Here is an 11,196-nt window from a genome sequence, read left to right as displayed (position 1 = left end):
CCCCCTCCCGGCTTTCGCCCCGCCCGGATTTCGCCCCGCCCCAACGCGGCGAAGCTCGGCCGGGCCTGTAAGGACCCCACGCAGCTCCGCCCCCTGCGTCACGCCCCTCTCCGCCCCCATTCCGCCCCGCCCTGGGCCCTGTGCTCCTCCCGGATTGCCCCGCCGCAGGCGCCCACGTCGGCCGCGACCCAGCTCGCCTAATCTCTGCGGTCCGCTTGGGCACAGTGGGTGCGAAGCCGGGCGGACAGATGCAGGGCGTGGTGGCCGACCCCGCCGTCGCCCCGGTTACGCGGCAGGTTAGCGGCCGCGCCGCCCCAGCCGCAGTCCCGAGCGGCCCCGAGCGCGGGCAACCCCTGGCCGCAGCGGTGGCCGAGTTGCCGGTGCTGGACGCCTCCGGAAGGCAGGTGCCGTTCGGCGCGCTGTTCCGGGAGCGTCGGGCTGTCGTAGTCTTCGTGCGGGTGAGCGCCGGCAGCGGGGCAGCCAGAGGAGGGACTTGGCCGGCAGGCTGGGGTGGAGGTCGCTCCCGCACCTTCGGCTGGGGGGACACCGGGTGCTTGGAAAGGTCCAGCGCCCGGGAGTGCGGCCCCGCTGGGCCTGGCCCGTCCCGTTGCCGTCCCCTAGAGGCTTCCGGAACGCGAACAGACGCTCGCTTCCTTTAATAGGAACGGAAAACAGCGCGCCGAGTCGAGTCCGTTTTCCCAGCAAACGGGGAGGCCTGCGGGGTGGGTGCGGCCCCGCTTCAACCCTCCTCGGGCGCCCGTCGCGCCTTTCTCCACGCGCTCGGAGCGGCGTGCGTTAGCGTCACGCGTACCGAGTTCTTGGTCTCGTCTGAAGCCGGAGGGAATTAATTGCTAACTTGTCCTTTTTGGCATGTTGGGATTTCAGCATTTCCTGTGTTACATTTGCAAGGAATACGTAGAAGATCTGGCCAAAATCCCCAAGAGTTTTTTACAAGTAAGTGTCCTGAGCGTGAGCAGCAACGCTTGTCATGTCCCAGAAGGCCGGTGGGCTGAGGTGCCGAGCGCGACGCCTCCACCACAGACCCCCGCAAACCCAGATTTCCGCTTTCCCACACTCCTCGCCAACACCTTCGAAAGAGAGAGAGACGTTAGAGATCCATTTCCACCCTACTTTATTCGCTACTGCCTGCTTATAAACGTACTCACTATAATAATTTTGATGTGAGTAACCTATTCGCAAATGTTGAATGAGAATGACCAAAAGCACGAATGCTAGAAATTATTAATATTTTATTTCCCGTATTTCCCGTATTTTTAATAACATTCCAAATAATCGCTCATTATAGGAACATACTAATATATCTTAAAGGTTAAAATTTGTGTTTGTTAGGATGTACTTTCCACATTCCTGTGACAACCACATACATATGTTCTTTTTCAGGCACATATACATTTGTCCCCACGTGAGCTTCTGAGTGAAGGAATTGGACAACCTTTACAAAACTAAAATCTGTTTTCATCAGGCCTTATTAATTGGGATGTGAAAAAATAAAACTGATTAACCCTACTTAAGTAATTTTTATTCTTTTATAGTGTACGCCTTTGAGGGGAGCATAGAGAATTTTTTTGAGAATTATTGACTATTATTTTGAGGTTTGTAGCAAGGTATCGACTGAGTTAACTGAACATTTTAGCATACATTGCTTTGCTTTGACTCACACAATTTTGCTGTTTTTTCCATTCTTCTAGAAGCCTATAGGTGGCATTAGAATGGAACAAAAGAGTTGCACAGGGGAAGTTTTGTAAAACATGTATAATTTTTGGTAATATGTACCTGTCCCTTTTTTCTCCAAAAGGAAGCAGATGTCACCCTAATAGTGATTGGACAGTCATCCTACCATCATATCGAGGTAAATATATCAGAAATTGAGAAACTAACAAATTTAATCTGTTTCAGACATAAAAATTATTTGAACCATGAAGTGTAGGTTAAATTTGCTAAAATAAAAGTAGGTTATCATTACTTTTCTCTCATTTTTACTTATACAAATTCCATTTTTTTTTTTTAGCCGTTCTGCAAACTGACTGGGTATTCTCATGAAATCTATGTTGATCCTGAGAGAGAAATTTATAAAAAATTGGGAATGAAAAGAGGTGAAGAAATTGCCTCCTCAGGTAAGACATGACACGTCTCATCAGAAAACGCTGCTGGTGCATTTTCATATTTGTGTATGTATGCGTGGAGAATCAAATGGTAAATTCATGATTCAGGCATAAAAAACATTTTTATAATTCTAGTAAGTGGGCCAGATACACCAGACTCTCAAAGATTCATTTCCTGGGTGTAATGACATAGAAGGCTGTGAATGAAAAAAGCAAGTTGCAGAACAATGTTTTTGGTATGATTCTATTTTTGTGGAAATAACCATTTTCATAAAGATTAAGAGTACGTGTGTGTGTGTGTGTGTGTGTGTGTGTGTGTGTAATGAAAAAGAATTTAAAAGATATTGCCATGCTTACCCTAAGGCATGGAAGTTAGAAAAGTGGCCTTTGTATTTTTAACAATGAATATATTTTACTTTTGTAATTAAATGAAAAATAATATTGCTTGAGTCAATATATTTTCTTACCTTAACACTGTGGCTTTGAATACTCTATGTTCTTTAATTGACGAAATCTTAGTTTTCATTTGAAGCCCAACTCAAAGGGGATTTTAATAGCCGCCCCTGCAGAAGTTATTCCTTTCCTCCTTGTACTTGAATAGCACCTTGTACTTTGTCGTATACTCTGTTAGTGCACTAAGGTGGCCAGATAGTGTGATTCGTTGAAGAGTTTGAGGTTTTGTCTCTATATGGGCCACATTCCCTGCCTTTAATGCAGTTCTTTGTAATTTAACAGAGCTTCATAAGCTTTAGGTGAACTGTTTCTGTGTGTATTAGGTAGAAAAAGTGGCTTCTGAAACGCCAGTTTAGAGAACTCAAACTCAAGTCATTCATTCTCAGCAAATGTTGTTGAGCTCTTGTCTGTAATCCCCACTTTGTTTGATGCTCCCAGGAGGACAGTGATAAATAGCCCCTGCCATCCTGAAACTCATACTCTCTTCTGGGAGACAGAAGCAAACAGCTGATGACAATACAATTTAAGGGCTTGTAATAGAGAACATGTACTGGGAATACCTATGCCGGAAATACGAGGGGAGAGAAGAATCTGGGAAGGCTTTTCAAAGGAGGTGTCATCTAAGCCCACTGTTAAGGGAGTTAGCTGGGTGAAGTGAGGCTGGGGAAGGGTGCTGCTGACAGGAGGCACATGCAAAGGCACACAGGCATGAAAAACTGTGACTCTTGGAGAAGTGCAGGTCCCTGTGTCAGGCCGGAGTCTAGCCAGTTGGGGAACTGGTGTGAGCCAAGGGACAGGTTGCGGCTAATTCAGGCCGAGTCTGTGGTGACATGCCAAGGAGTTTGGATTTGTTCTGGAGGAGTGGGGGTGTCATACCAGCGTTTGAAGTGGCAAAGTGATAGTCATGTGTCCAGTGTGGATGAGTAATTGGAACTCACCAAACCAGAGCCAGTGATACAGTTGTGGAAGGTTGTAGTAATAGGCTAGAAAGAAATGACAGGCCTGGAAGTGGAGATGGAGAGGAGGGGAAGGGTCGGGAGCTATTTATGACATAGAGTGGACATGCTCCCTTTACTGACGTTTTTAAGGAAAGCAACCTAAACTTTATTAAAACTAATGATGAGCTGGCATAAACACAGAGTGTGCTCTTTCCTTTTTCTCCCTGGTATAGGAAATTGTAGTGTATACATTGTGAGCCTTACTTCCTGGTAGACTGTTTGTGTTGTAACAGTCCCGGCATGTGCAAGTTGTTTATCATTTAGCACTTCAGGTCTAAACTGTGAGTTTCACCTTAATAGCACCTCACTGTTCATCAGCGCAATAAAAATACAGAATTGCAAAGAAAACAGGTGAATTCTAAACAAAATATATGCTTATAATCATTAGAGGATGTATATTCAAATCTTTTTTTTTTTAAAGATTTTATTTTTATTTATTCCACAGAGATAGAGACAGCCAGCGAGAGAGGAACACAAGCAGGGGGACTGGGAGAGGAAGAAGCAGGCTCATAGCGGAGGAGCCTGATGTGGGTCTCGATGCCATAACGCTGGGATCACGCCCTGAGCCAAAGGCAGACGCTTAACCGCTGTGCCACCCAGGCACCCCTATATTCAAATCTTTTAAACTCCTGTGACCTGTGTTAAAGTACTGTATTTCCAACCAGAAAATATTATTTTCTCATAAAATCATGTTTTAAAAGTTCCTCTCTGAAAAAATTACAGACATCTCAGAATCAGTCTCAGAACAGTCCCACTTGAAGATTAAGACACTAAAAAATGTAATAATAATTTTAAATTAATGGACATTTTATAAAGACGAAGAATAAGAAAATAAAGCCCTTCAATGCCAGGGAGTAATGGGTTTGTAGAAGACTGAAAAACATGGGGCACCTGGGTGGCTCAGTCGTTAAGCGTCTGTTTTTGGCTCCAGTCATGATCCCAGCGTTTGGGATTAAGCCCCGCATCGGGCTCCCTGCTCAGCAGGAAGCCTGCTTCTCCCTCTCCCACTCCTCCTGCTTGTGTTCCCTCTCTCACTGCCTCTCTGTCAAATAAATATATAAAATCTTAAAAAAAAAAAAAAAAAGACTGCAAAACAGGAGTTTTTATACATAAGAACTAAATTCATGTGGGTAAAATTAGATTTTGTTTGAAGCAAAGATTGTTAAATTCTAGGTCACGAAATCTCCTTCAATTGAATTTCTAAAATTTCAGAAATATTAAATGACCCCTCCTTTGGACATGAAGAGATAGTTTGGATTTCTGAATATTTATTTTAGACATAGAATCCTAGGAAATAGTAAAATTTAGTCTTTTACTCATGTCTCTAAGCTAACGGGCCTGTATTTGTTTCTTCATAAGATAATTGTCCATCATGATAGAAACGTGAAAGAAACAGAAGAGTCAGAGGAAGGGAAATGATAGGTATCTGGAAATACTAAGGATTGAGGCAGGTTAAAGGCAGCGTAACTATCAAAATAAAAAGCCAAAAGCAAGACATACAAGGCAGGGATAGGAGAAAGATAAGGTACAAGAAGGGTAAAGAGAGTGGGTCCCTTGCTCAGAGGGAGCAGAAGTGAAGTATTAGTCACTGTGGGAAAGGAGATGGAAAAACTGACAGCCAAGGAGAGATGGAGAGGCAGCTGGAGACAACTCCCGAAGGCTCAAGCACAGCACGGTAGAGGGGAGTTCTTTTTCTGTTCAAGACGAGTGTATCTCCTTAGATGTCTTTCCTCCGAGCAGCAATACAAACAGGAACACAGGCGGACGGATCCAGGCCCCTTTCATCTCGTGGCTCTGTCATTTTCATCCCAGGGCTTCCAAGACTGTAGAAGGAACATGGAGGATTTAAGGAGCTGGCCTGGAAGTGGCCCGTATCATTTTACTCACGGGTGGAACGTAGTCACATGGCCGTAACGAACTGCCAGGAAGACTGGAAATGTAGTTTAGCTGTGGGCCCAGAAAGAGGAAATGGGTTTTGATGAGGATATGGTAGTCTGTGCCACAGTGTCTCTTGAAAAGGACTGTAGTTACGTATTAGTAGGTGAGAGATTAAACAGAGGGTAAACGATGTATTAAAAGGGAAAGCATTAACGGCACCTGGCTGGCTCAGTCAGTACAGCATGTGACTTTTGATCTTGGGGTTGTGAGTTTGAGACCCATGTTGGGTATGGAGATTACTTAAAATCTTTAAAAAAAAAAAAAAAAAGATGGGGAAGCACTATCAGTTTGAGAAGTCTGTAGCGGACATTTTTCTGTGGCGGATGATTGGGGTATATCATCACTTCTTTAAAGTAGTAGCTGTCAAGCAGGGTGCATTTTCGTTATCTGGAGACATTTTTGGTTTGTCACAGCTTAGTGGATGGTACTGTGGGATCTAGTGGGCATGCAGGACAGTGGTGGCGCTAAACACCCTGTGTTGCACTGGACGAAGGCCCCGCGGCCCAAAATGTCAGTAGTGAAAGGCTGAGAAACCTTTCTTTGAAGGAAGAAAAGAAGACAAGTTGAAAGTAAGATAACACACAAGAAGAGAATATTTTAAGGGGGATGGGCAAAAATGGGTGAAGGGGAGTGGGAGGTACAGGCCTCCAGTCATGGAGTGAGTAAGTCATGGAGATGAAAGGTACAATACAGGGAATACAGTCAGTGGTGTGGTAGTAGCCTTGCATGAGGACGGATGGCAGCCACACCTGCAGCGAGCCTGGCCCAGGTATAGAGCTGTGGCGTCACTACATTTACAGCCAAAACTAATGAATGTTGCGTGTTACGTGTCAACTGTACTTCAAAAAAAAAGAATGTTTTCTAGAAGCGCTTCGGATATCTAATTGAATATAAAATGATAATATCTAAAGACAATTCCCAATATTAGCTTCGGATATCTAATTGAATATAAAATGATAATATCTAAAGACAATTCCCAATATTTCAGGAAAGAGCCCCCATATAAAATCAAATATACTCTCAGGAAGCATTCGGAGCCTGTGGAGGGCAGTGACTGGCCCTCTTTTTGATTTTCAAGGAGACCCTGCTCAGCAAGGTGGAACCCTCATCTTAGGTCCAGGTAAGGATCAAAGCCCAGATCCACTGGCACACTTTTTGTACCTTTTAGAAGTTAGGAGGCCACATAGTTTCTTTATAAAATAGATACCATGTAAAAATGGCAATTTGATGCTGTGATGGTCACAGTTCTGTGCTTGTAGGGGTCACCTTTGTTTTCAAAGGCTTCTGTGTATCTTGGTGTCTGTTTACTGGATGTAATGTGCTCATCATTCTGTGCCTGAGTGATTTCAGGTATTTGGGACAGGAAAGTCAGGTGGTTTGGTGAATTGTATATGTCTACAAAATTGTTTAAAAAGTTCACGGAAGAGGGGCACAGGTTGTGTGTCAGATACTTGATTTCAGCTCAGGTCATGCAGATCTCAGGGTCCTGGGATTGAGCTCCATGTCAGGCTCCATGCTCAGCGGGGAATCTGCTTGTCTCCTTCTCCCTCTGCCCCTCCTCACCTCTCTAATAAATAAATCTTTTTTAAAAAGTTCATAAAGAGTGGGGCACCTGGCTGGCTCAGTTAGTTAAGGTCAGATACTTGATTTCAGCTCAGGTCATGATCTCAGGGTCGTGAGATCGAGCCGTGTGTGGGCTGCACTCAGCAGGGAGTCTCTCTTTTTCTCCCTTTCCCCTCCCACACTCACGTGCTCTCTCTCTAAAATAAATAAATCTTTTTTTAAAAAGTTCATGGAACTGAACATTTCCACATAGAACAAACCATCAAGTCTGTCGCCGTCTTTTTTTTTTCCCTCAATTCAAGAATCCATCCAGTTACTTATATCTAACAAGGCTAGAAGATTTGCTCAGTGTCAGAAAGCAAGTCAGCTCCAGAGACAGCTCATTCAGTAACGATTACTATAAGCCACATAGTTTTAGTAGCTTTATCGATCACTTTGGACCACCTGAAATTTCTTTGGCTCCACACTGCTGAATGGTTAAATGTTGGATCTCTACCATGGTCAAGTATTGTGGTCAGGCACAGGCACTCACATATAACAGTGTAAATCACTAAAGTGTAAATAGATTTTCTTGGTTCTTCTTCCTCTTTAAAATTGTCCACATTAGCGAGCATAGCTTCTAAGAGTTATAAAATTAACATTTACTTTAATAAACTCCACATGTCTAATAAAAGTCTTTAGAAGGAGGCTTTTGACCAAGCATTATGGCTTTTTGGCTTTCTGCAGATGGAGCACTTTAGCTAGATAAAACCTGTAATTTAATCTCTCTTTCCCTCTCTTGTGAATTTATACCAGTTAGACTAGAAAAAAAAAGAAGCCCTGTTTTATGACAATGAGTCCTCTAGATTAGCTCTGAATGACCTTGAGCAATATTGTTGGATGGCTTGTTTCCACCTTCAGACCAGTTTTGAGGCCCTAATTTCCACGTCTCAGCATCATTTGACCACATGTTCAGGTGTGTAAGAGTGACAAGCACACAGAGCATCATTTGTCTGCCAACTTGGGAACATACTCAGTAAGAAGACTTTCGATACTACCTGCTGGAAGAAATGCGGCTCCGCTAAGGAAAGAGCTGGGTATACTTATTTATAGAAGCCTTTCGTGGTTAAACCTGGATTTCATTTTGCCTTCTTTGATAATAAGCCGATTTATGATATTAAATGTACAGTGGTTACTGTAGACAGCACGTAAGTACAATGCAGAAAATAAGCCCTTTTTTTTTTTAAGATTTTATTTATTTATTTGACAGAGAGAGCACAAGCAGGGGGAGCAGCAGGCAGAGGGAGGGAGAAGCAGGCTCCCTGCTGTGGGGCTTGATTCCAGGACTCTGGGATCAAGACCTGAGCTGAAGGCAGATGCTTAACCGCACTTGATCTTGGCCAAAAGGCCGAGAAGCAATGCAGATGCTTAACCAACTGTCACCCAGGCGCCCAAAAACATGCCTCTTATAATATTTACTTAATCTTATGTTTTAAGTTAAAATTCTGGTCTTGAATCCAAGAATCAAAAAAGACCCTAGGCCTATAAATTATGACTTTTTAATTTGAGCAGATAAAAGGATGGTGGACATCTAAGTGTGTTATAACTGACTGGCTCAGTGCCCTGATTTTTCAGCCTCTTTTGGTCTATGGTTATAATGCAGATAGCCTATTAAATCAGTGTTTGGCAGTGAATTTTTTTTTTTGAAGCAAGTGATTTATTCCATTATTACATTTAAGAAACAGATGTGATTTTCCAGCTTGATATTTATGCTAGTTCCATATTCTGCCTGTCTGTTTGACAGGACATTTTATTTAATTACATCTAATAAAACCTAATAGAGGTTATAATTTAAGAATCTTTCCCCTTGGATCTCATAAAACATTAAGTATCATTCTTATTTAACCATAATCCTCGTCATGCTTTATTACTTTAATTAAAAATTATTAGGGCATTATATAGAGAATATTATGAACTCCAGGCAATTAATTTTTCCCTTTAGACTAATTAAAAGTTGAAAAGATTCCTTGATTCTAATAAGCAATAAATCTAATGAATAATACTATATGCCAACCTTTGCCTTTTATTCTTACTCTCTTCTAGGTAACAACATCCATTTTATACACCGTGATAGAAATAGGTTGGATCACAAACCCATCAACTCTGTTTTACAGCTTGTAGGAGTTCAGCATGTGTACTTTACAAGCAGACCTTCAGTTATCCATGTGTGATGGTATAGACTGTTGTCACTTCCAAATGGACCCTTGGGATATGACCTGAAATGTTCAGAGTATGGTATCCTTGTGCATCATCTAACTTGTTGGCTTTTCCCAGCCATTGAGGAGTTATGAAAACAGGAAGCAACCACATACCAGTTATTGCATGCTGGGAAGCATCAGTTGTCAAAAATGTGACATATATTTATAATTATATAGCTTTTAAAATTTTATGTAAAATAAAATTTTATTTATATAAAACTTTAAAAGCTATAAAATTAGAAATACCATTCTTTATTTACATTATTCTGTTGGGCTAAATAATTCTTTTGAAGAACATATAAATGGAAAGGTAAGCAACTCACCACAATTGTGTCCAGTGAAAAAAGCAGGATATCAAATTCCGTAAATGATATGATCATTTTTATATGTTTATATTTTTGTATGCTTAGGAAAAAAGATAGGAAATAAACACACCAGAATTTTGCCAGTAGGTACCTCTATGTGGTAGGATTACAGGTGTCTCTTTTCTTTTCCATGCTTTTCTATATCTCCGAACTATTCTCTAATGAGCATGATTCATTTTTATGTCCAAGAAAAGTCCTTTAAAAATTATATGAAGAAGGGGCACCTGGGTGGCTCAGTCATTAAGCATCTGCCTTCGGCTCAGGTCATGATCCCAGGGTCCTGGAATCGAGCCCCACAGCAGGCTCTTCCGCTGGAAGCCTGCTTCTTCCTCTCCCACTCCCCCTGCTTGTGTTCCCTCTCTCACTGCCTGTCTCTATCTCTGTCAAATAAATAAATAAAATCTTTAAAAATTATATGAAGAATATATTGCTACATAGTAAGTTCCACACAGTTGCATTTATATAGGCTGCTGTCCACATGTCTCTTTCCTCATTGCTTTACTCAGAGGAAATACAGCAAGCCAAACCTTCTGCATAGCCTGTGTTCAAAGCATCTTGTACCACACACCCACTACCCATTTCACTAAGATTTTTGCAGGGAGGAGTAAAAGGAGAAAAAAATGTCTTATGTCTTTAAGATATGTATTTAAAATATGCTTCAGTGTGCTTTTTGAAAGAATTTTAAGAATCGTTTAAACTAAAAAAAAACAAAAAAACAAAAACCTTTGTAACTTAAATGTATACCGGTTTTGTTGCCAGATTGCTTTTATTTAGTGTTTTGTTATCATCTTTTATTTTTCTAGAATATTAATAGGTTTAGTTGGGAAATGTCTCAGAAATTCTGATGAAAAGTACAGTAAGATAAAAATCTTGGTAATTATTAGCAAGTATATACTGCTTTGAACTTATAAACTTTTATATCAAGTATATGAGGTCACACACAAATATATTTCAAGTATCCAAATATTTTAATGTATGTTTGTGTATATATACATAAATAATCATATTTTTAATCAATAAAAATGAAATTTCTCATGAAATTTAAACTTAAGCAATTTTGTGCTGCTGTTTTTTATAGTAAGGAAGGACTGGTGACCCAGATCCCTTTGCTGATTTTAGGTCTAAAACTGCTGAATCATAGCTTACACAAAACTTTACATATTTATAAATGTATAGCACATTTTCTAAGATACATAAATGTTCTTTATGTGGCTTCAGGAAGAAACAGTTATACAAAGAGTGCGGTGGTAAATTGCCGACCCAAACAAACATATTTAATACAAAAAAAGTTTTTTTTAAAAAAAGATTGATTGATTGATTGATTTGGGGGGAGAGGAGTAGAGGAAGAGGGACAAGCAGATTCTACGCTGAGCACAGAGCCCGATGAGGGGCTCAATCCCACAACGCCGAGATCATGACCTGAGCAGAAATCAAGCTGCCTAACCGACTGCGCCACGCAGGTGCCCCAATACAAAAATCATTTCTCAGAGGTACTGTGAAATATATAAACATGCTCGGT

The 11,196-nt window shown here is 41.4% G+C and overlaps 1 protein-coding gene across 1 annotated transcript; it reads left to right on the top strand.

Annotated features, from left to right (window-relative positions):
• Nucleotides 1-127: 127 nt before the first annotated feature.
• On the top strand, nt 128-10,374 carry PRXL2C (peroxiredoxin like 2C). Its single transcript, XM_002928717.4, has 6 exons — nt 128-458; nt 886-954; nt 1,817-1,870; nt 2,030-2,135; nt 6,501-6,632; nt 9,158-10,374. The coding sequence occupies exons 1-6, from the start codon at nt 249-251 to the stop codon at nt 9,283-9,285; spliced, it is 699 nt and encodes a 232-aa protein (XP_002928763.3). The 5' UTR covers nt 128-248; the 3' UTR covers nt 9,286-10,374.
• The last annotated feature ends 822 nt before the right edge of the window (nt 10,375-11,196 follow it).

This window comes from Ailuropoda melanoleuca, chromosome 17, assembly GCF_002007445.2.
Source record: "Ailuropoda melanoleuca isolate Jingjing chromosome 17, ASM200744v2, whole genome shotgun sequence".
NCBI lineage: Eukaryota > Metazoa > Chordata > Mammalia > Carnivora > Ursidae > Ailuropoda > Ailuropoda melanoleuca.
This window is presented reverse-complemented; position numbering and strand designations above follow the sequence as displayed.

Excerpts from the sequence above, each read along its gene's own strand:
- PRXL2C (XM_002928717.4), top strand. The coding sequence starts at position 249 with ATGCAGGGCGTGGTGGCCGACCCCGCCGTCGCCCCGGTTACGCGGCAG. Across the intron at positions 2,136-6,500 it reads TGAAGAAATTGCCTCCTCAG|GAAAGAGCCCCCATATAAAA; the intron begins GTAAGACATGAC and ends CCAATATTTCAG. Across the intron at positions 6,633-9,157 it reads AACCCTCATCTTAGGTCCAG|GTAACAACATCCATTTTATA; the intron begins GTAAGGATCAAA and ends ACTCTCTTCTAG.